We start from the raw sequence: 26,322 nt of genomic DNA on the forward strand, positions 1-26,322 counted from the left end.
GCCAAGTCCCATCAAGGTCTCATACATGGGGTGGGATTTATTCTCCCGCATGGAGCTCACCACGGACAATATCCTTCTGTCACCCACCACCTGTACTGGGTCCAAGGGGCTCCCCAGAACAGAGCTGGCCCTTCTGATCAGCCTGTCAAGTCTATTTCTGTCCCTGGTTGTTATACTGCTCCCCCAGCAAGCCACACCGAAAAAGATGGCTGAAGCAACCACAGAGTTGAAAAAGGCCCTAAGAAGTGGCTCAGCCGAAAACCCTCAGCCTCCTGAGTAGGTAGAGCCTGCTGTGACCCTTTCTGTGCAGCACCTCCAGGTGATCAGCCCAGTCTAGTTTATTATTGAGGAGCACACCCAGATACTTATACGTCCTGACTATCTCAATGCATGTCCCTTGGATCTCCACCGGCTTCGGAGCACTTCTCCGTTTACTAAAATCCACCACAAAGTGCATTGCCCGCTCTGGATAACCTGTCCTGTATTGCATTAAATATTGCTCACTGATTTCAGTGGGTATAGTGTAATGCTTGCAGTGGTGGCACTGCAAAAAAATGAACACTTATTGGCAGGTTTCCCCACAGATTAAAAGTGATCACTGAGCAGTGAGAAAATATAGTAGGATCAGATAATTTTCAATGCAAAGAAAGAAAGAGAGACACCGAGCGCAATAAGTGTAGTATACAGTATTGGAGAAGGACAAATCTTGAGAGAGTAAAGAATGACCAGTTGGCCTCTCACCTGATGGGGTTGTGATGGAGTCACAACACCCAAGGAGGCAGTTGCAAAGTAAGCAATTCTGGTGAGAGTGGCAGCGGTCCCGTCAGAGGACATCGGACACCTGGGAGGTGAGAAAGATCATTTTCAAGGGACCCTTATAATTGTAGGAGCAATTGTGGACCCACTGTGTCACTGAATGGATTTGACATAGGGATACCCCTATGGGTATTGTCTCCCGCAGTCGGTTTTGAACTGAGGTTCCTTGGGCCCACCAGATAAAATGATTCTGTGCCCACGCTCTGATAACTCCCTCTGAATAGATGATAGTACCCTTCAAATTAGGGTATCTTCTGGTGGATCTTTATTGTGTTAAAGAGGACCTTTCACCTCCTCCACTGATTCAAGCTCTTAGCATCTGTTAATAATTGTTGCTCCTCTCTAGCCAACACCGCTCCTGAGTAAGAAGCACAGTTAGTTTTGATGCCTGATGTGCCATGGTGGGGACAAGAAAAATTCCAACTGCACCACAATCAATGATGTAAAGAGCTGGACTTGTTGGAGGTGGTGAAAGGTCCTCTTTAAAGCCTGGGCCCACTGGAAGATCCTTTGGTACTCTGGTGGGTCAGTAAGACACTAGTCCTATTGTATTCCTCATTTAACCCCTGTATGAGGATCTGAACTTTGTTGCAGGGAACCACCAAGTCACTACCAATTGGAGTAGTCTCTTTTCAACCACAAATGACCCAAGTAGTTGAAAAATGCCAATGCATGGTACCAAAGAGACAGGCAGAGATGTAGTTGGTGGACAATCCGAGGTCAGTGCAGAGTTTGTGTGTGATTGAAATCCAGACATAGATTAGGGAAGGCAGCACAGACTCAATAAAATAATCATGCAGAGATCAGACCTGGAGGAACAGGTTCAGAGTCAGATAACACAAACGGGGGTCAAACACATGTAATATAGAGAAACATTTGCAAATATGACCAAATAGACAAATCCACAGCCCACAATATAGACAGATGAATCAGTATGCCTGTTGGTGCAGGTTCAGGCACTTTGCCATAAGGAAAGGTGCTTTATGTAACCAGGGTTGTGTGGTGGTTGGTACACACAGACCCAGGGCATGCTCTGGTCCTTTAAGAAGAATACAGTATGCTCACTCTTGGAGGTAATTACCACCAGGACCCAGCACCCTTCAGGTCTGTACACTGTGAGCAGGAAGCTGGCAACTAGCAGGAAGAGGTAAGTGGCACTGCCTTAAAAAGCAGACAAGGCAAATGAACATAACAAGGGATTCACTCTCTTAATAATGCTGGCCTATCTCATGCTGGAGGAGTAATTGATTAAGAATGTCATATAGGAAATAAGTGACAAGCCCTCCCTTGTCCCTATTCAAAATACATGCACACTTGGCCAAATTGTGTGCTCATGTATGTGGGGAAGTTACGAGGAATAGCTATTGATTGAATTAATGACATCCATTAAAGGTGTATGACTAGCTGTACTTTTCAGGAATAGTTGACTTGTAGTAAAGCGTCTCCTATTTACAATGTATCCTTTTTTTTTTGGGGGGGGGGGGAACGGTTCTCTAATATACAATACTGTCACTTCTCTAATATACAGTACTGTCACTTGTCTTACAAGCAGGCGTGTGTAATAAGAAGTGGCAGGCCAGTAAGGGCCATGTCTGTTTTACAGTATGTGTTTTCTTGCAGGGGACATCATTAGGTTGCAGATGACTCTGGATGTCACTTCATCAGTTGCATCTATCAGTGTATGAGGTGTTTAAACAGAATACAGATTTCTGTAATAGCAGTCTATATTCTGATGATATCCTGAAATTCTCTACAGCCTTCTTGCAGGTTATCAGCATACAGCTTGTCTGTTACAATTCTCATACATTAGTTTGATATTTTTTGCTACCTACGCACTTTTCTAAACTTTAAAGTTTCTACATAGCAGCTCCGCTTTATTATCCTGTGCATGTACCAGATGCAGCCTTCACACAGTTTTTCGCCATCTGTATACACTTTAAGACATGTTTAGAAAAGAACAGCAGTACATTACACTAGAATGAACTGTTCTACTCCTGTGTGCTAGTTACTATTGTCTTCAGCAGGCTGGTGTTAGGACCCAGCACACAGCTTGTAATGTGAGGTTATAAATAGTGTTGTGGAATAGGACAAAGTTTGAGGAGTGAACATGACATCACTGAGGGCTTCTCCCCACCCTGGATTTGGTGGGATGGAGGTGAATACACATTGTCAGGGTCTGGACTTACATTCCTCACTGGTGACAGGATGATCAGCACATGTATTGAGAGTTAAGGGCTGACTTTTTCTGTATTTACCTGCAGTCACTTATGCTGGGATTTCTCTGCCCATCAGAGAAGTGAGAAGTGGAGACTTTTATCGCAGCAGAGTGAGACATGTACCAGCCAGAGGTCTCCGCATCTCCTAGGAGTCAATGACTCCTTAGTGAAAAGACTTATTAAACCAGTTAAGGACTTGTCCACAGGGCAGCGTCACATCTGGGGGACATTAGTTCTGAAGACTTTACTTGTCACAAGAAGTCATGGGGAACTCACTGCACTTCTTTCCTTGGATTGCTTTTTTGGTTTTGAGACCATGTGGAAATCAGGTAAATATCTGGATCTACAACCTCTACCTGACAAGGTGTGCTGTGACTTGTGACTCTATCACACATGAATGCTACAGATGGAATACCTCTAAGCACTTTGGTGACTTTCCTGCACTTCTGTTATACTCCTTATTCCTCTTCTTTTCCTTTACTTCTCTCTCTAATTTCAAGGAGAAAGCTCACATATCACTACTGTCATTTGTACATTATTTTCATTGTTGTTGAAAACTTTGATTTCTGCGACATATTTGTGAGACCGCCGCTGAACATCGATAAAGCTACAGCAGATGGAACATATGCTGAGTGCTTAATAGAGATAAGGGGAAGCTCTGTCATGTCATAGGTGTGCGACATATGCTGTGCCTGAAAACTGACAAAATGTGTGGACTCCTTAAATAAAGTTGTTGTTCCAACAAATGGTATATGTTATTAAATATAGTAATGGTTTTATCTGCCATTATTTCAGTGTACATAGTACTTTGGTGCATGCTCTGATGTGACTCTGTGAGGTTTTAAAGCATGATACCATTCCCTATGAATTTGTAAGGAAAATCTTCTGTGTGCCATATAAAATAGGAGGCAAAAAGGGGTTATGCACGTGTCTATAGGATAGCATCATATCACAGTATGAGACCCTCACAGAGCCTTGATACGGCTATGTGCAAGAAGCCTGATGGGTTTTGTGTGTCACTTTCAGATTCAGAAAAACAGGAATTTGTCTCAGTTGTACAGTGAATACTTGAAAATATCTCACAAATTTGGAAGGACATCTTGCTCTAGAGACCTATTTTAACAGCTGTTGTAAATTTTGCCAGTTTTTCTTACTATAGCGTATTGCAAGCACTTTTCTGAATGTTGTAAAAAAAAAAAAAAACACAAGAAAACAAACAAAAATAGGACGTGTACTTTTTTATTACAATTTGTTAGAATGTGCGTCACATCTAACTGACTCTACCTATTACCCTGTGCACCTCTCCTGGGAGTTCTGGTGCCTATAAGGTCACCGTGACAGTCCAGCTTCCTGAACGGTTCTCCTGCTGTGGTCGCAAATGCACCATCAGAAAAACGGACATATTAATATCCCCATTAAAATGAATGTGTTCTACATTCGGCTGTGCGGTGGGAGATACCAAAGCGTCCAGCACATGGCTGCTCTTCTCTATAGTGTGCATGAGGCCTCGGGCAACATGAAATTCGCAATGTTGTATTGTGACATTACGTGTAGTAATTTGGAATATGATCACATTGCGGCATGCAATATGACAAAAATTTAAGCTTGTAGGAGTTTTGATTGTGAGTAGCAATATAAGTACTGTGTGACTGTTATTCACTTGTAGCATGATGTTTTTGTACTGTCTAATGGGTTGCGATTGCATGTAACTCACAGCAAAATCATGCCATAATAATCCAGTCAAGCAACAGCAAGCCACACACATTTTCCAATTGTGTGACTTGTACATGTCTTGCTATAAGTTGCCGGGTTGACGTAGCCACTCTCAGTATTTTAGGTAATGCATAGATTGTATGTACTTCACCACTTTAGACATTCCCTTAGAATTTGCTCAGCCAATACACTGATTTATGTGCCCAGAAATGTCTATGGTACTGATTGGAAAGGAAAATGTAAAAGTAATGTGTGATTCACACTTCATCACTGCCGGGTTTAGCAGCCGATCTGGATATATCCAGCATCTTCTATTCTTCTCTAGCTGGGACATTACTTACTAGGAAAGCCCCGGTCAAGTCTGCCTGCAACTTATTCCATCCATTCAGCAGCACAGCATATTTCCCTTGTCATCTGGTCAGCACTAGGGTGACATCCACATCTGTGTTTTTTTTTGTAAAGATCAGTGCTTCCCTTAGATAACTGATCTAGTGACGGGATCAGCAATGCAAACATAAATCCCAAGCGACATATTAAGCATTAACTATTTTAATGGCCCATCATTATTTGTGTGTTAATTATCTGGTGATAACTCAAAGAAGGCAGCGTGATTGATTATACACCCTACTGTGCATCATCAGAGATGGGTTAACCCTTTCAATGCCAAAAAAAGGGTTAAGCTTTAATTTTTCTATTTTGACTGCTTCCCTTTATCAGTTTATGTCATATAGTAATGAATGGGATTGCACAATGTAATTATAAATTCTATGAATTATAGTTTAAATTTAAAAAATTATAGTGTGAACTAAGTATAAAATGATGAAAGTTGTTTGATATTAAGTAGTTTAGCCAAGAACACCAGGTATGGAGCAGCATTGTGTCTACAGCTTCAGAGATGTGCGAGTGCAGTAGCATTGGATAACCATGCTGGCGGGATACTTTAGTAATCCATTATTATTATTATTTTTAAAAAAGCGCGCTCCATTATAACCTTTCAGCTGTTTTTGATGAGATTTTCCCCATTTAGGCTAAGGCCTTACATAGCGAAATGCAGCAAAAAAACATTGCAAAAAAATGCTGCAGAACCGCATCGTGGTTTTTTTTCCGCAGTGTTTTTCATTGCACTTTTGCAGAGTTTTCCTCTGCAGACTTTCTGCACTGCAGACACACTGTGATTTCCCAAACTGGCGTGGTTTTGGAAATCACAGCATATTCATTACACCTTTGGAAACGCCGGCGGTTTCCCCATAGGTTTAATATACACAGAAAGTTTGCAGAGGTTTCCTCTGCGGACTTTCTGTTTCAAGTGCTGCAGGAAGAACCACAATGTGTTGCCACTGCAATTTTTCCTGCAGCACTATTTTGCTACAGGACGCCATATGGGGCCCTAGCCTTAAATTTATTTATGATTTCACCTCTAAAATGAAAAATGTCACCACAAACCACAATCTGCACACAGTTTTTCTGATGTGGTTTTGAAACAATTTGAACCAGTTTTGCACCTGACCTGACCATCCTGAATACACTCTCAGGCCGGGGCCCCACGTGGCATAAATGCAACAGTTTGCCTGCAGTGGAAACACTACGCAAAAAAAGCAGTGCTTTACAGTCTAGCGAGTCCCGTCCTCACTTTGCAGGAAAATATGCAGTTTTAGAAATCGCAGAATGTCAAATATATCTACGAAAACGCTGGCAGTTTCCCTATACAGGTAGTCTTCGACTTACGACGTTGATCCATTCTTACGCGGCATCGTAAACCGAATTTCGACGTAAGTCGGAAACATGTACCATACAATGCCACGTAGGAACGGATCAACGTGATTTAGTGTGCAGCGGCTCGGAACCGAGGAAGACTGTACCATATACAGTACAGTACAGTCTTCCTCGGTTCCGAGCTGCTGCACACTAAATCACATACTGTACAGGGAGAACTGGCAGCTTGCAGCTGCCAGCTCTCCCAGTTAGCAAAGACGAGCCTGCGGCAAATCAACACTGGTTCTGCAGCAGGCTCGTACTTGCTAGTCAGGATAGCTGGCAACCTGCTCTTACGAGGAGCTTACTTTTTGCATAGGAATGAATTGAACAGCGTTGATTGGCCAGTGTACAGCATTCAGCCAATCAACGCTGGTTCTGCTGGAGGCGGAGTCTAAAATCGGACCACAGCAGTCTCCATTGTGGTCTGATTTTAGACTCCGCCTCCTCACAGACGAGCCTCCAGCAGAACCAGCATTGATTGGCTGAATGCTGTACATTGGCCAATCAACGCTGGCCAATGGATTCCTATGAGAAAAAGTCAGCTCCCGCATAAATGCAAGCTGCCAGCACTCCCAACTAGCAAGGACCTACTTGCTCATCACTAGTCGTAACCATGAAACGTCGTAACCTGAGACCGTCGTAACCTGAGGACTACCTGTAGATATAACTGAACCAGAAGGAAAGGAAACGTCTGCGAACTTTCTGTACATTGCTGCCGCGGCTTTTCCTGCAGTGCTTTTTTGCTGTAGGACGTCACTTGGATCCTTAGTCCCAGGCTAAGACCCCACGTTTTGGAAATGCAGCGTTTTTTGTTACAGATTTTGCAGCGGTTTTTGAACCAAACCAAGATGCATCTGCAAAAGAAATAGGAAATATAAATCTCTTATACTTCTCCCTTCTTCTCAAAAAAACGCAACAAAATCTGCAACAAAAAAAAGCAGCAGAAACGATGTATAAAAAACCCCACAACGTTTTACAGTCACAGCAAAGTGGTCTAGTGAAGCAGAAAGTCAGTATAGGTTTCCTTTACTTTCTGTGAAAAGTGCTGCAGGAAGAACGGTGATGCATTGCTGCAGCGTTTTTTCCTGCAGCGCCTTTTTGCTGCAGGCGCTACGTGAGTCCTTAGCCTAAATGAGCAAAACTAAAGCATTAAAAACTGCAAAAACAAGCTGAGATAGTAGAACCATGAAATGGTTCTTCATAATTACAATGCAAAGAAAATAGTTTCAGATGTGAATGTAATGTCCTACCTGTCTTTACATAAATGAATCATGAATATAACCCCATGAACTACTCACTAGAGCTAAGTTACACTTCCATTCATGTCTTAAGCTGGCCATACACATTAGATTTTGGATGATTTTGGTAATTTTCCTGATGATCTGGTATGCTAATGAATGGTCTGACTGGCTGACGTCAGACTTTAGTCTTCATGGGAGTGACCAATATGGTCATCTTCACTGATGGCAAAAGGTTGTTTTCCAGCTTACCTAGGCTCCTTACTGACATCCTCTGCTTCACTCACTGAATAATTGGGGGGGGACTCCTGATCAGTGACAAAATTTCCTACATTTGAGAGTGATGATAGTTTCCCCACCAGCATTCCAGTTTCTGCTCTTCGGGTCTGCTTGGGGACCCGAAAAATGGAAACCCAATCTGCTTAAAAAGTGGTTACCGTAGACTATAATGGAATTTCCACCCAGTTTCAGCCCGAAAAATGCGGAGAGAAAAGCGGAATGGGGAAAAGAAACCTAAACAGAAACCAGATGCAGGTGTGAACCCAACTCTACAAGTATGGAACGGCTCTTGTAACAAACTACAACTTTATCAATGATAACAAAGTAAGGGTAAGTTCAGACAGAGTTTTTTGGTCAGGATTTTGAAGCCATATCAAGCCTCAAAATCCTTACCAAAAAGACGGCTTCCATTGAAATCAATGGGAGCCGCTCAGTAGTCTTTTCCGGGAGCCAGAAGAAACAGCTCCCGGAATAAAGGAGCGAGATGCTCATTCTTCAGGCCGAGTCGCCTCGCAATTCGGCCTGAGGACACTCCCTCCTTCAGACTAGGCCCATTCATTGGGCCTAATCCGGAGCGGCTACCCGGCTTTTGGATTGGAACCTGAGGCCTCCGCCTCAGGTTCCGATCCAAAAAACCCTGTGTGAACTTACCCTAACAGTTTGTAGTTGGTTACTCAAAAATATCTGACAGAACTTCATATAGCCATGCAGGAAATCTGTACAAAAGAGGAGTCATGTTTTTTCAGACAAAGCTGTGTTTACCTCCAAACTGACACACGGATTAACAAGTAAACTACAAATGTAAATGTCTATGAGCGGAGCTTGCTTGGATACAGTATTTATCTGTACATATTTGGCTTGGTATTAAAGTAGCAATCAATCAATCAATCAATCAATCAATCAATCCTTCTTAGATAATAGTGAAGTAATGATTCACTAATTACAAGGCATGATGATACATAAGGGCACTCATTATAAAAATGGTCATGTTTACATCAACAAAAGTAGTAAAAATTTTATCACCACCGTGCCATATTCTGAAAATATAACACACTGACATACAAGTATTTGGCACCCCCACCCCATATTGGTTTATGCCTGATCACTGATATGTAACACCATTACAACACAAAGGGTATTTTCGGAAAAGTATTTTCTTCACATGCTCGACAGTGCAAAATACACCTAGCAGACTTGTTTGGTGCATGATACCTGAAAGCTCACATCTTACAATGTGAAGGTACAATAGTTCATCCTTTGGGAAAATACTATTATAATGTATGCCATGGTTAACCGAGCACAAACTGGCTGGCAATATATAGGTACGGTAAGCCACATACTGTACATTTATTTTAGGGTTCTGTGCATAAGATGCATATTTAGTGTGAATGGAGGATTACAACCTATCCCGGGGGATCAGGAAAGTATTTCCCAAACACAGGTCTTGGGAAAGCCTTTCCTAATTTTCAAGACTTACCTTGGGAAATACTTTTCTTTATCCATTCATGCAAGTATGGAAATAAGAATTTGTTGCAGTGAGCATATATATATATATATATATATATATATATATATATATATATATATATATATATCCTGTATAGCTGTAATGGGGGCCTACTAAAAACCGTATTAATGCTCCCAAGGACCAGCGCCGCACCTCTAATGAGGCGAGGTGATGTGATAGCCTCAGGCGGCATTATTGTCTCAGCTGCAGGGGGCGGCATTTTGGCTGACCTAAGCATCTTCGGCGGGCCACGGGGGAGGAGAGAGATAGCTTGGGGCAGCCCAGGAAACCATTTGTAACCCTTACCCCTCCTGGTATTCAGTCTTGGGGGGGGGGGCATCTGTTGATCATCCGCCTCAGGCAGCACAGAGGCTTGGTTCACCACTGCCAAGGACAACATCTGCATGGAGCTTGTTTGTTCTCCTCGTGTTTGCGTGGGTTTCTTCTGAATACTCCAGTTTCCTTCCACACTCTTAAGACATACAAATAATATTCTTGTAGCTATGGCATCACATATACCTTTATGTCATGTAAGTTGTAGTGACATCACTTATAAATTTCTGTAACATAAATGCTCTAGCGTCGCATGTGTATTTCAGTCTACAGTATTACTGTGACATTGCAAGTAAGCTTTCTGTAGGTAACTGTTGCTATATTGCAAGTGAATTGTAGGTGTAGATTTATCACCATCTAGTAACTGTAGTGATATCATAAGTTTTGTTTTATTCAGGAAAGCTGTTGTGACATCACTAATAAGTTTCAGTCAGGTAATCTGTTCTGTAGATATGACATTACAGTAGCTATGACATTACAGGAGATTGCAGTCAGGAGTATTATTGTGTCATGTTGCAACATCAACATCAAGTAACTTAACGGGGTTTAGGGGCCTCCCCAGCGTTTTTCATATTTATGACCTATATAGCAGTAACATTAGGCTACTGCAGTACTGTGCTTATTACTTCAAATGGAGCAGCTTCTTCCAGCTCCATCCATCTCTAAAGCTTCCGGGGCCCAAACACACCCAGGTCAGCTGATTGGTGTGAGGTTTAGGCATTGGACCCCACCAACCAGAAACTGATAACGTATCTTGAGAATAGGTTATCTGTAAGAAAAATGCTAGGAGGCCTGTATGGCAGGGGCCCCACGTGGCACAAACCCCATACTTTAACTGTGGCAGATATGTCATGGCAAAAACCACAGAGTTTTACAGTCACTGCAAAGTAGATGGGATTCTAGCGAATCTCATCCACACAGTGCAGAAAAATATGCGCAGCTGGAAATCACAGCATGTCAATTATACATATGGAAACGCAGGCAGTTTCCCTATAGGTATAATTGAACCTCAGCAGACTTTCTGTGGAAAGCACTGTGGGAAAAACTGCGATGCATTTCTGCCTGTTTTTTTCTTCATCACTTTTTCACTGCAGTGTGTTATGTGCAGCTTTAGTCTGAAGGAAGTAAACTATTAGAAAATCACAAATGGGTTCTGATCAGTCAATCCACTGTAACAATGCAGTATAAATAGTGAGCGGAAATATTTATTTCCATATATATGTCTTACAATTACAGGTACATGGGAACTTTTTATTGTTTTTTTGTCCCTTGTACTGCATTTGGATTTTTGCACCTTTTCTTCCAGCCATCTAGTCACAGGTCAGTCCTGTAGTATGTTATAGAAGTGTTTTTTTTCTAAAGGGTTGAATGTTGTACAGGACATTGCCTGGTACGGTATATATAGGTATATATATTCAGGAGTACAGTAGCTTACCTGCATGTCATTGCATATTAATATACGGGACATGCTTGTATATCTTATATAGTCACATTCATGAACAAATTAGAAATAGGGCAACAGTCCTTCTTGACTTCTAGTAGCAGTGATACTGGACTCAAATATTTTATTAAATAACCCTTTACTCTAAATTGCATAAAAAGTCAGCAAACTGAGGGCGTGTTCACATCTGCTCCCAGTCTCCGCATTCAGGTTTCCTTCTTCTGCCCAAGAAACTGGACAGGAGACAGAAACCGGCAGTCAGTTTTCAAACCTATTCATTTCACATCTGCACCCAGCCTCCGCTTTGTGGGTTTCCATCTTCTGCCGACAGGAGACGGAAACCCAGCAGTCAGTGTCCGCCCGTGAGCATCTTCTGCCTCTCCACGGCGAAACTGTTTCTTTTTAACTGGACACAAAGTCGGACATGCAGGACATTGTGTCCGGTTAAAAAATTGGTTTCGACATGGAGACCAGAAGACGCTCACGGGCGGACACTGACTGCTGGGTTTCCGTCTCCTGTCGGCAGAAGATGGAAACCCACAAAGCGGAGACTGGGTGCAGATGTGAACCCACCCTGACTGATATGTCAGACCTTGTTTAAAATGCAAAATTTGTTTTAGCTTACATAGTGTGTAAATCAGTATTAGTTTTTAAATTGGAATTTTTTTTTTTATTAAACACTATACTTGCACATTTTTTGTCGTCACCTACTGCTTTTCCCATGCTTAATTGCTCTGACGATGGCAAAATTACTAGATAAGATAATACGTACATTACTTACATATACAGATCCATGTGCAACATATTCTGCCACAGTGATGTAATGTTACAATCAACACTGGTGGCATAATCGCAGTGGCGTATCTAAAGTCTTGTGTGCCTGATACAATCTTTTGTCTGGGGTCTCCTACCTCATCCCTACAGAGAATTCTTCATCGTGTTGGTTACGGGTGCGAAGGAGTTTAATCCATCTTAGTGTGGTTAGGGTAATCTGTGGGTCTCCTTGGTTTATGGCCAAATGGAAGCTGCAATCTCAATACTGATGCCAGTGCTTATGGGCTCCCTAAGGCGCCTGGGCCCTGGGGTGTCTGCACTCTCTGCACTCCCTCAGAATCTGGCAGGTGTTACATTTCTTATGTACATCTGGTTGATTATTATTCTGGCATTGGGGATAATTTTAATTCTAATCTGATCTCTGAATCAATTATTTTCTTTTACACGATACAACAGTGGCAGTTATAACACAATGTTTGGTAAAGTGCTTGTGGGGGTATATATCCCAAACTTCCCAGCTATGTGAGGTAATGGAATCTAGAAAACAGTTTTTTTAAAGTGTTGTATGAGCTGGATTGTTACAGAATGGCATATAAGTTGGTATTGGGACATGCCATTCCTTCACCTACTCCAGTATCAGGGCTGGCGTCAGCGCATGGCATAGTCGGGCAAGTGCTGGGGCCCACAGAGCCTCTGGAGGCCCCTCGGCACTTTCCCGCCCCAGCACTTGCCTGTCCCGATTTCAGCTCATCGGCGTCCGACGGACGCCGATGAGCTGAATACATAGGCAATTAAAGCAGGAGCTGTGAGCTCAGCTCCTGCTTTAACGCTGCAGCCCGGCTTCGGCGTGTGTAGGCGTGATGTGATGACGTCACATCGTGCCTACAACTATGTGAATGGAGTGAGAGAGCGGAGAGAGGAGCAGCGGGGGAGCGATGGAAGGTGAGTGTAAATGTTTGTTTTGTATTAAACACTAAGGTGGAACATAATGAAGGGGGCCCATGAAACTGGTGGGCAAATGAAGGGGAGGGGGGGAACGGCATGACACTGGGGAAGATGAAGGGGGTGGGGAGATAACGGCATGACACTGGGGCAGATGGGGGGGGGACGGCATGACACTGGGGCAGAGATGGGGGGACATGAAACTGTGGGCAGATGAAGAGGAGGGAAAACGGCATGAAACTTGGGACAGAGATGGAGGAGGCCCAATGAAACTGGGGGGCAAATGAAGGAGAGGGGGAACGACATGATACTAGGGAAGATGAAGGGGGGGAACGGCATGACACTGGGGCAGATGAAGGGGGCGAGAATGGCATGACACTGGGGCAGATGGGGGGGTGGAACAGCATGACACTGGGGCAGATGGGGGGGTGGAACAGCATGACACTGGGGCAGAGACAGGGAACATGAAACTGTGGGCAGATGAAGGGGGAGAATGGCATGAAACTGGGGACAGAGATGGAGGGGGGGACATGAAACTGGGGGCAGAGGAAGGGTGTATATGAAACTGGGGGAGAGATGGAGGGGGGGCATATAATGTACGGGTGACTGTAGGAGGATTATACTGTGTGGGAGCACATGAAAAATGAATGAGAATGGGCGGAGTCAACATAAAAGTGGGTGGAGCTAAATTTGCCACAGCACGCAGAGCATGCCGCACATTTTGCCCCTCTTTCTACTCTTCAAAAGTTGGGAGGTATGGCGTTGGTGATGCCACACTCTTGCGTGACGTCACTCGCTTCATCTGCGATGCACAGTGTCTCGACTCCCCCGCCTCCTTTACAAGGGGGCCCACTGAGGCTCTGTCGCCCAAGGGCCCATAAAAACCTGGAGCTGGCCCAGTCCAGTATGACTCTTCCCTAAACATATCTGAACCCAGGTCTAGCTGCTATCCCCCATCCCCCCATGTAACCTTCTTTCTAGTTAGTGCCCAGACAGACAGGTATTTTGTTTTGTATTATTTTGCCATGAACTTATACAAGTGTCTTCTAAACTTGGATACCACCGTGCTGTTGGTTGAAAAACAAACTGTTTTTGAACTTTAACTTCTGGAGCCTGTGAAATCTGTCATTGCTGACCCACACATATACAGCCCAACAGTGTTTTCAATTCCCCCCACCTTCTATTTTTCCTTGTGTTTCTGCTTTCCTTACATTTTTGAGTATTTTAGTATAAAAAGGGTATTGAAATAAAAACTACTGGAGTTAAGCACCTAAACATGTGATGTATAACTGGCTCTATACCACCCCATGCCAAACTTTTAGATTAATTCACCATAAAAAAAATGGCCAATGGTCACTCCATGCAAAATACTTTCTTTCCAGAAAGGATGTTAAGGGTAAAGCCTCACGTAGCGGGCTGCAGCCAAAAAGTGCATGCGGAAAAGACCGCCGAAAGTCATCAGAATTTTCCTCTGCGCACTTTCTGTCCCTATCATACCTCTGCTGCAGTCAAAGGCAGAAAGTTATCATGTTGCCAAAGTCAGGAGTGGGTTAAGAAGAAGAGAGACATTTAAGAGCTTCCAATATATTTCCCATTCCTTTTGTACCCACATTTTGGTTTGGGTCAGTATATAGATATGGCATAGGATAGACTCCCATTGATCCAATATTGATGACCTATGAAGGATCATTATCAAAAATCCCATAAAATCCCAAAAATCAATATGAAAAGCCCAACTCGGCCTGGAAAGCACCTTAAGTTACTGTCTTTCAACAGACTGTCGGCACTGCAGAGAGGCTCACTATCCTGCGCACCGCTCCTTCCTTTTGCTGTCTTTGTAGTGAGGCTCTTATTTGTTTCAATGGTACAAACTATCATAAATCTTATAATTATACAGTATTCAAAACCTGTCAAAATAAAATCATCTTCTTTCAAAGAGTCTTATGAAAGTATCCATGAAAGTAGTTAGAATGCCTAGAGGCTTGATGAAAATACAATTATAAAATATCTGTATCCAAATCTGATAAAATAACAAACAAATATGATAAATATGAATACTGCGGTGCCCTAGAAGTATATAAAACTATCCTGCTATTTTAATATTAAAAAAATATGTTAAATCAACTAACACAAATGCATTCACTATATTGATACTGGGACAAAAAAACAATACCAAAATAGGAGAGTCACTACCTAATAGTGGGACGCTAAAAACATCATCTGTATTAAAGCGTATTAAAAGATACAAATAATCAAAAACTCCAAAAATATATTAGGGGGTATTAGCAGTATTCCAATACCTTCAGCAATACCAATTTGCTGCTTTATAGCCCTGTTAGAAACAAAAGCACCAATGTTCCCTATAACGTATTGTATGGACATAAATATAGCCTGAATCTCTAATGTAGCCTGAACCCTATATATTGTCAGATTAGTATTAGGTACAAGCTACAGGTCTTAATTATGGAGACCAGCAATGGTGATGTAGAACTGGATGGGATGATGGGGCTGGATATAGCCACAGAATCATAGAGAATTCAATGGACTAGAATGGAGACCACCAGGAGGCTATGGTAACATGAAACAAGCATTAAAACCCAGCTCACATTACTCACGTCTGGGTCACTTTTTAGCAATGTATTTATCTATTAGGATCAGCAATATACATCTACCTAGCATTCCATTATGACAATATTGCTAGCCATGTACTGCATCTACTAAGAGCTCTAATGCGTTTCCACACTGACATAACAATCATTGTTGCATCAGAAGTTAAGAGCTCAGAAAATTGTTATTAAGGAAAAACTCCCATGAATATTTTGAGCATGAATCTCCCCGTCCCCCTTCCTCCCACTAATACACAGCTACATGGGTATATGTACTTGTAGAACATGCAATTCCGTGCATGTGAGTAAATCATTTAGGAGCTCAAGTGCAGGGAGAATATTTCAGAATAGAATTTTTACTTTAAGGTATTGGAATACTGATAATATATTTTTTGAGTTTTGTGAGGTGACTGGTAAAATTCTGGAAGGTCGCAATATCTCCCCCAGATTCCTCACTTATATGTGGTAAGTGAGGTTACAACACAGACGTCTGTAACAAAACCTCAGCTGTGAGAAGGACTTTCTGTTAACCCCTTCTTGTCCTACTAGGGAGGAGCCTTCAAATGGAGGTAAAGGCCTATAAAAGGTTGACACGACCTCTGTCCTAATCAGTTCCTGGGGAAGTGTGGAGGAGACGGGTTCTGTGCTCATATTGAGAAGACTGGTGAGGCTCCAGTTCACGCTGTCATTGTTTTTTGCTATATACTGACCGTGTGGCTGAAGCAAGTCTCACGTACAGTTAGGACATTCTTTGTTTAGGTAGTAGCTCAGACGAGCAGGATTTCTGTTATTTTTTTTTGCCTGAAAGGTAAGGTTTGTTTTGTTTTGGAAAATAAACGTATGTGGTAAAACCTGTTGGACTTTAACTTTTGTGTCTGCCTCTGACTGTCTGGGTCCACTGCTACTACTGAGACTATCCCCCCACAGTTTTTAATAGGCTTTAATATAGATGATATTTGTAGCGTTCCTCTATTAGGTGGTGACTCTCCTAAAAAGTTGCAAATCACCAGTTTGCTAGTTTTGTGCACCAAAATAGTGGCACAGATTCATAGTGAACAAATGCACTTTTAAGATGATCATTAACAAAATTCCTGGAAGAAACTTTTCACATTGTCAACTTTTTGGAATGTTGTCACTTACTGTAGAATGATGAACTTCAAATAGTAAATAGCCTTAACCCTTCCAAGGTTGCTGGATGGTTTCTTCCTTGGCATTGTGTTTACACACACCTGAATGCCCCCATCAGTAAACTGCCAAAACTTCTGCTTTTATAGAGGTAGTCACGGCATTTGATTAGCCGCACCTGGTGTGATATTTAGATAAATGCCATGATACCCTGATATATTATTAATGTACAGTTGTTGAGGATGAACTCCACATTTTTGTGTTCATTGAACTTTTCACTTTGAAGTGCCATTTCCCTAGAACACATAGAAATATTCCAAATGTACTAAACAGTGATTCATTGCATGGAAAGGAGCCAAAAGAAACTTCAGAAGTAGCTTTCGAGCTCTGATACATCGCAGCTCTCCCCCCTCAAAATTCTGTTATTTTTATCAGAATATTCTTAGTTAAATGAGTGCTATAAATATGTACATGCCAGTCTGTATACTGTATGTGACTGTAGTCACGTGCTGTTGTGTTTTATATTTTTACTTAGAACCCTAAATCATAGATAAACATAGATATGTTGGATAAAAGCTGTGCCAATGCATTTAGGCACAACTGGTGGCAGAATTTCTGGAAAATATTTATATTATCTTTATACTTTACCTATCAATGGACCTTCTGCTTTGTACTACCGTATCTTACTTTAATTCTTATGTTTTCTTTATTATAGGCTCAAGGGAATTACACCAAGGCACAGGGTCATCCAGGTGAGCAATCTTCATTCTCTCTCATGACGATCACTATTGATTGCTGAAGTCAAGAATTGCACTTATTATAGTTAAATGTAATTAAGTCTTATATTCTTATTAAATGGATTGCTGAGATACAAGTGGACAGTGAATGGCAAATAGATGAAAACCTGAATGTATATTGAAAGGCTTGAGCATTTATTTATACAGCACTGTTGTGAATGTAGGGCGAACATACTGTATAACAACAATTCTTGGATTTGTAACATTTTCCAAGTATTCACTGTGTGAGATAAATAACACAATAATTTTATAGTTTGGGTTGTTATAGAATTTATTTTTTTTGATAAAAATTGACTTTAGTATGGAAAAAACTTTAGTTTTTTTTGTTTGTATTTATTTCGGAACACTTTATGATTTCTGTAGTTCTTTAATTAATAAAATTATAAACATAATATTAATAAACATACAACATAACAATTATAACCAAAGGACAAATGCAACAATATAACAAGTGATTAGTCTAAAATATAATATATACACTGTATACATGTTAGTACATTGACTGGTTCAGCCTCATTTATAGCTCCCCACCTAGCTACTATACCCATTTGTAACTCATATACTACATCTTATCATACCAACACAACAAACACAAATCCCAAGTTCGACACCTGCAAGCCCTACATCTTATTGTACTGACCAAGAGAAAACTAAAATCTACAGTGTTAACACCAGCCCATCACCAGGAAAGGAGATGACAGGCTAAGGTACAGTAAAGGAGAACCTCTCCTACTCCAGGGAGTGTACCGTTACCTGGTCCTAACCATCTCATCTACTGGAAGGATTTTCTGCTACAATGTTACTAAACACCATGTGTTCCACATGTAGTACCTACTGCAGTGTATTATGCCTGTTGTTGTAAAACTGGAATCCTATTAGAACCCACTCCTTGTAACAAAGATGGCAGATCATGGGGCTTTCATCAGACACACACTTCTCATGGTAATCCATTTACATCCCTCAATGCAACATGGTCGCGGTTAATGGCCAGAATTGGAAGTTCCTCCTGTCTCATTGGAGCAGTAGCTTGCGTTCCATTAGACAACCAAGCTACTGCTCCAGCTGGCATGGAACCCATGTTCAGCAATTGACTAGACTAGCGTGCTATAAAAGAGCAGTGCTCCGCCTGAATACGATTAAAGGGGCTCTTTCATTGGCAAAAGTCATTTTTAACTAAGCACTTACTTGTATAGCCTTTAGAAAGACTATTTCACCCACACCTTTTGTATATAAATTGCCTCAGTGGTTTTTGAATGAGACCATTTTTATTCATATGCTAATTAGCTTCCAGACAGCACAGGAAGTTCCCAGCAGCACTGCTCTCTGATATTCTCTCCTATTTGTGTGTGCAAACATGAAGCAGGAAGTCATCATCAGCAGCAGCCTGTTCTGTACACATACGTAGGAAAGAATAGCACAGGGAGTGCACAATGAGACTTCCAGGGTGCACCAAGAGCCTAATTAACATATGAATAAAAGCAGGCTCATTCAAAAACCACTGAGGTGATTTACATACGTGATCATAAGGTAAATGTGTTTTCTGGTTTTAATAAAAGTCCTGTGATTTGTAATAAATTTTGGCAGATATTTATCGTATTTTACTCTGGTCTTGATGTCTCCTGTGCCAGCACAGGGAGCACTTACTTCATGATGACACACCATGTCCTTTGCCACCCGTCTTCCAAAAAAGTGAAGGCGGTGCAAAAGAAAATAAAAAAGAGGACATTTTTGTGTAAAAACTCAATTTGCAAAAATTTTTTTTCCATCCCTTGTTTGGCAGAAACAGGCTTACAGGGGATGATGAATCTTCCTTAAAGGGGTATTCCCACGTCACATACTCACCAGTCTTCGCTGCTGTAAATTCTTCTTTCTTCCAGCTTCGTTGCGTCATTGGTGGGCAGGGTTATATATGCAAAGCCAGCGGCGAGAAGTCGTTGCTTCTATGCTGCTGGCCCTGCATGTGTGCTCCTGATGCAGTTAGGCATCGGACGTACAGCCTTCACAGTGCAATACAGACCTGGCATCCACTGTAATACAGAGTCGGATGCCGGGGAGTGTAGATGCCGGCACAGGTGCCTGCAACATCGCTACGCTCCTGCCCTGCATGAAGCCAGTTGCTATTCCGCTCCTCTGCCCCCCTCCCCTCCGGAATAGCAGCATCGCTCCTGCCGCTGCTGGCTTCATGCAGGGCAGGAGCGTAGCGATGTTGCAGGCACCTGTGCCGGTGTCTACACTCCCCGGTATCCACCTCTCTATTACAGCGGATGCCGGGTCTGTATTGGCGGCCCCCCCCCCCCCAAAAGTATAAACTACCCCCCCTTCAGGCTTGCTCCCGTGCAATTAGCCCCTCCTCCCTCCCCCCTGAGAGCAGCAGATACATCACTTGACTTTTGACCAGATAAGTCAGGGCTGTGTCAACAGAGAAATGAATAAAGTAAGATAGTGGCCAAACAAAGCAGTTTTGCTGAAGCAATGTATTTAGGAAAAGTCTTACATTCACATTAACAAGCAGTATAGATAGGATTCTTGTGATGGGACAACCCCTTTAATGAGCCTGTGTTTTTATAATGTCTGGCTCTGCTTTTTATGCAGCAAGTGGCAAAGGTCTTCCCACAAACAGGCCTTTATTTTTGGCAGACAATCCTTTGACAGACCAGAACAACAGACACCGATGCAATTCACTGTTGAATTAGTTTTCCTTTAGACCTCATTCACATGAGCAAGCATACACCCATTTTGGGGCCAACTTTGCTGGAGATTGCACTTGGATGACACTCGGATATCCATCCAAGTGTCACCTGATTGCATTCCACTGCAAACTTGGCCCCACATCGGTGCACACTCGGTCATGTGCATGGGGCCTTAGGGTAAGTTCAAACAGGGTTTTTTGGATTGGAATCTGAGGTGGAGGCCGCCTCAGGTTCCGATCCAAAAACTGGGTAGCTGCGGCTTAAAGCCAGTGTACTGCATCGGCATCCAGCCGCGCACTCTGCACCGCATTAGGCCCAATGAATGGGCCTAGTCCGGAGGAGGGTGTATCTTCAGGCCGAATTGCGAGAAGACTCGGCCTGAAGAATGAGCATCTTGCTTCTTTTTTCTGGTAGCCGGAAAAAACGGCTCCCGGAAAAAAGACCTGAGCGGCTCCCATTGATTTCAATGGGAGCTGTCTTTGAGGTGAATACGGCCTCAAAACCCTGACCAAAAAACTCCATGTGAACTTTCACTTAGAGTTCTATTTTTATAATCAAATGACATCAGTTTTCATCAGTTTCTTATCAGTTTTTGCTTCAGTGAAAAGAAAAAAAACCTGAGGCTTTTCTTCAGTGTTTCCTAGCAACCACCAGTGAAAAACAGACTGAACATTGATGGCTCTTGTATAATGTAACATTTTTCAATGATCCTTTGACTTCAGTGGGGCGTGTTTCACACATGACAAAAGTAGAGCATGCTACAATTTACTTGGCACAGTTCAAGGGTCTGAATACACATATTAAGTTGAATATGTCAGTGTTGAATGTGATTTCTGTATGTTATAAACTGGCATAGAACTGAAAAACTTACGCGAAAACAAGTTTCTAAACAAATGAAACAATCCATATAATGGTGGATTTTTTAGCAGATCTGGCTCTATTGCCTCTGGGAATGCTTTACCGGTAGTAATGTCAAGCGGTTTTCCATGCTATAATCTATTCTTCAAGTCCACCTTATCCCTTGTGGTTATTCAGAAGTTGAATATTCAAAGCATATGCTGAATCCTTAAACATGGGGTCAGCTAAACTATAGCATTTTCTTCTGGACTGTATTGCACATGTAGTGGAACATAAAAATAAAATATGTGCTGAGTCTTCCTCTAATGTATGCAAGATTAAATTCTGGTTCCAGACCATATAATGTATAAGCTGAAAGTACGATGTGTGTGGGGTATTTAGCTGAAAGAGCAGAATGATGTGCAAATTGAAACCTCCAATGACCAGTCACAAGCGTAAAAATGAGATGTAAGTCCTAACTTATGGATATGGGATGGACCCCCACTCATTAACATAGTGACTAGAGATGAGCGAGTAGTGTTCGATCGAGTAGGTGTTCGATCGAATACTACGGTATTCGAAATACTCGTACTCTATTGAACACTACTAGCTGTTCGAAGTTTAAGGTTCGATGCAGAACCAGCGTTGATTGGCAGAATGCTATACATTCTGCCAATCAACGCTGGTTCTTCTCTTACCTTTAGAAGTCTTCTCCGTGCATGCGCAGTCGGCTCAGTCGGCTCTGCTCAGGCGTCGGGCTGGGCAGAGCTGACTGCGCATGTCCGCGCGTGAATTCCAGCCGGAAGAAGACGCGGGGACGCTGCGCTGGGAGAAGACTTCAAGGAGAATCCAGCCCGACCGTCACTCGTGGACTTGATAAGTATAATTTTATCGAATTTTGTGTACCCCTGAAACGGGCATTTCCCCCCATAGACTATAATGGGGTTCGAAATCCGTTCGAACAGTATAACAGTGTGCGGCTGTTCGAATCGGATTTCGAACCTCGGACATTTTAGTGTTCGCTCATCTCTAATAGTGACCCAAACCATGATCCAAATTAATTCACAATACACCATTTCTTGGGAGTTAAACAGCCACAGCTTTATTTAAATGCATATGGCTACAACAATCAGATTATCCTCATACATGGAAATGTAAAAAAGTTAGGAGTTTCAGAATATGATGACTCCCAATAAAAATTTTTTTGCTGAATTTTAGATTTTTTTTAAGTGCATAAAATGTAAATAAAACGATAAATTTGGTATCCCTGGAATTTACTGAAATGTAATTTTGGCTGCACAGTGAATGCCGTAAAAACAAAGCCTTTAAGAAAGTCTCAAAAGTTTTTCTCCAATTCCACCCATTCTGTGGAATTTGTTTCCAGCTTCCCAGTACCTCGGAATATTACATGGTACCAGTACAAAATACAATTTGTCCCATAAACATTAAGCTATCGTATGGCTCTATGAACAGAAACATAAAATAGTTATGGGGCTTGGAAAGTAGGGAGACAAAAACGAAAACTGAAAAATGTCTGCAGCAGGAAGGGTCTAAGATCCTCACACCTGAACAGCCAAGGCACCTCTGAATGATATCACCTTTACCATATCCTTTAGGGTGGATACTAGAGATGAGCGAGTAGTGTTCGATCAAATACCTCTCCTGCATAGTTATTGGTGTACTCGGTCGAATACCACGTGGTAAACGCAGTAAAAATTCGATTCCCCTCCCAACTTCCCTGGCGCTTTTTTTACACCAATAACTATGCAGGGGAGGTATTCGATCGAATACTACTCGCTCATCTCTAGTGGCTACCAATGCTCAGCCTGTTCACCACCATTAAATTTCTCATGATTACAATTATCCCACAATGTTTCTGCCATTTCTTCTGGTGAGAGAAAGAGGAAGGGACAGTGAGACAGGAAATTAAAAGACTTCATAAATCGGAAATACATCATTCTTAGCCCTCCTTCTCAAAGTCATGTTCCCCTTTCGCTTAGTACTTCAATACTTACAGGGATACTTAGCTATTATTTAGTTTCCTTAGTGTTTGCCACTTATTTGCATTTTACCTAAGCTACAATAGGACCCAGTTGTGACCTGTGACTACAGATTAGCTGCTCTGTCTACAGGGACATTGAGGTAGACTAAGACACACCTCCTGTTTCCAGGCAGACTACTATTCCCACCCTCGCCTGCAGCTCAGGTAAATGGCACACATATATTTAATGGAATATATAGTATATAGTAAGGAGAGCCTGGAGGGTCATTTTAAAGTGTATCTACCATTTTTTTCTTGCTATGGTGACAATTTTTGTAATATACTATCTAACTTCCTTTTTTAATAGAAAACAGGCTGTTACATTCTCCTTAGCAACTCCCTATCTGAGCTGTTACTAGGGAAAGTCTGTATATATTTGCATATCTCCCAATCTTCAAAGGACAGAAAGAGGGAGCAACTAGAGGGAGACATTAAACTAAGGGGGAAGCAGGAGGGGATATAAAACTAGGGGCAATTAAAGCGGGCATTAATGTCCCCATCAAGCTGCCCCCAGTTTAATGTCCTCCTCCATTTGCCCCCAGTTTAATGTCCCTGTCCAGCGCCCCCACAGTTTAATGACCCCTAGTTGCCACCAATCGGTGAAGCATTCCCCTTTTTCTGTCCTTTGAAGGTTGGGAGGTATGCAAATGTGTACGGACTTATATGCAGCAATTCATGCTACATATAAAATCACATTTTTGGCTATGTTTTAACTAGTGATATATTTAATTTTTTTATAGCTAGTATTTCAGTTTTGGCAGCATATGAAAGCTGAGAAACTAAGCTTTCTTCTAATTTTTCTAGGTGTAATAAAACTGGAGCTACAGCCATTTCAAATGACCATCCCCTTTGGTAAATACTTCATCTCTACATGCTGCATTGAGTACGAGTGTACAGACAGTCTCTCCCTGGCAGAGCTTAGTTAGAGCCTTGCTAACGGAAATTTTACAACCTGTTTTCTATTAAAAGTAAGGCAGATAGGTTAATAAGGTATATTACAAAAAAGTTCACCATACCTAACTCCTAAAGTGGGAGTTACACTAAGTGACAGAATGATTGAGTAGACAGCACACTTTATCAAACAGTTGCAAATATTATGACGTCACAGTCTCCGAGCTGGTCTCCACTTGCCCTCATCTCCCAGCTTTGCATTAGGATAATCTTGTCTGCCTGCCAACCATGAGTCCTGTGCACAACCTTTGTACTTCCCATTTCCGTCCCGTTCCAGGGTACTTGCCGTGCATCTTGTGTTCTCTCACATGACAGTTCACCCTATTGTGTATCTTGAGGCCTTCTACTCTTCAACGAAGAGCCCCCTAAGAATCCTTTCCAGTTTATTTTGCCAGCATTTCACCCCAACCTAACATCTGTTCAAGTGAGACAAACGCCCAATACCATTTTGGCTACAACGTAGCACGCCACTGACCCCGCTTGGCCCCTACAATTCAGTGGTAGATTTTTGTTGCCAGATTTCTGTTGATAATAGTCTGTGGTGACTTTAGTCCTCGATCTAGAGCTGAGAAATTCTTGTCTCATGGGTTGCTAGGCAACAACTCGCAGAAAACGCTCAAAAAAGTAGGTGAAATAAAATCAATATCTTGTTCTCTAGTTAAAAAAAAAAAAGTTATGTAAAAATCTAGCAATATTTCTGCGTTATCGTAAACAGCAGTTCATGCCATCCGAGGGGAAGCTATCCTACAGAATGCCTATTAACATCTGTGTCTGTTTACTGCCAGTAAATGTTACAGCAAGAGATACTATATTATACAGTACAGATCCTGCTGCTCTTATGGTGGATGTTATCTGAGGGATCAAACAAGACTTCTTAGATGAGAAATTGCTGAGGAAATAAGGAAGTCATCAAGTTATTCTTGTCTATTGCCAAATGCTACTCCAGCAGTGTGCAGCCTTGTTGTTATGGCCTGCCATATGTACGTCAAGGACAACTACAGTAACAATTACTGAAGAAAACCATTTCCTTTTTAAGACAAAATAATGCAGTTTTATGTGGACATTATGTCATGTCCGTAATGGTAAATATAAAAACCTCGGCTCTCAGTGCATCTTTTTAAAGATTCTGGCTGTGCATTTCACTGATATCACTTATTATAGGATTTGGCGTCTGTAAACAGCCTTTGGAGAATTCCTAAACAAGTTATATCGGCAATATAGGCCAATGCAGCACATTTTTATTAACATGTTCCTTTCATTTTATGTAGGAAATCTTTACTATATTGAAAAGTCTGTTTTTGTGCTAAAGCTTATAACTATCCTTTAAAGTGCCACTGCCATGATAAGGATATGCATAAGAGGATTCTGGAGAGTTAAACCATTAAACCATTAAACCAAATTGATTTTATTTATTCATTTTAATATTCTATCACCTCAAGATCATTCCATCAGGTACCAGCCAATATGCTCCTGCTCCCTGTCTCCTCCACTTTGGCATCCAGGGGTGCCATATATTATGTCATATTATGTATGTTGTTCAGTGTGAGGACAAAATATACAGCACCAGGATGGATCTGAAGTGGAAGAAGTCAGGACAGGAGTGGCGATGGGTAAGAATATATTGACTGTTACCTGCTAAAGTAATCCAATAAGTAGTTGCCTAATAATAGCAGAATGGGGCCAGAAAAGGGGCCATTATACTGTGTGGGTGTCAGAAAAGGGGACATTATATTGTATCCTTCTATAGGTGCCCCTTCACCGATTCTGGTGCAGCAATCACTATTGTTAGCTTCAGCACCCAGTAAGCTGTCAGGTAGGTGGTCTCGGACTATCTACTGTATCTCGAGCTCAGCCCAGCAGACAGTCCAGGACTGCCCACCTGATAGTAGAGAGCCTACTTAGTATAGTTGTATATGTAGTGATGACACCACAGTGGTTTCTCAGGTACAGTGAGAACTAGAGAAAAAGTTCCTACTGCACCCAAATCACCAAATCACTGGAGCGGGTCCTATTAAAGCAAACAGTGAGAATACAGTGATAGGTCCTATGTAAAGATCTACCTGCTCTTTTGGAATTCCAGGAGATTCCTCCTTCTTGAGAGCATCCCAGAACTTCCAGGAGAATTTGCTAGTATGTGTTAAAAAGGAAGTTTGATTTTCTAATCACACGGAAGGCGACTGATTTATGAAGTGAATAGTTCCAGGTGTTATTTTACTGAGAATAGAGGACTTTGCGCAAAATATGAGAACAGGCTCTCCTCC

At 41.9% G+C, this 26,322-nt stretch overlaps 1 protein-coding gene across 1 annotated transcript in view; it reads left to right on the top strand.

The window, feature by feature from the left end:
* Positions 1–2,965: 2,965 nt before the first annotated feature.
* The window catches only part of ADGRD1 (adhesion G protein-coupled receptor D1), a 550,408-nt gene continuing 527,051 nt past the window's right edge, over positions 2,966–26,322 (top strand). Inside the window, exons 1-2 of the mRNA XM_075274895.1 lie at positions 2,966–3,361; positions 17,461–17,497. Of these exons, the coding sequence (XP_075130996.1) occupies positions 3,296–3,361; positions 17,461–17,497 (103 nt within the window). The 5' untranslated portion in view covers positions 2,966–3,295. The remainder of the gene's footprint in view (positions 3,362–17,460; positions 17,498–26,322) is intronic.

This window comes from Leptodactylus fuscus, chromosome 1, assembly GCF_031893055.1.
Source record: "Leptodactylus fuscus isolate aLepFus1 chromosome 1, aLepFus1.hap2, whole genome shotgun sequence".
Classification (NCBI taxonomy): domain Eukaryota; kingdom Metazoa; phylum Chordata; class Amphibia; order Anura; family Leptodactylidae; genus Leptodactylus; species Leptodactylus fuscus.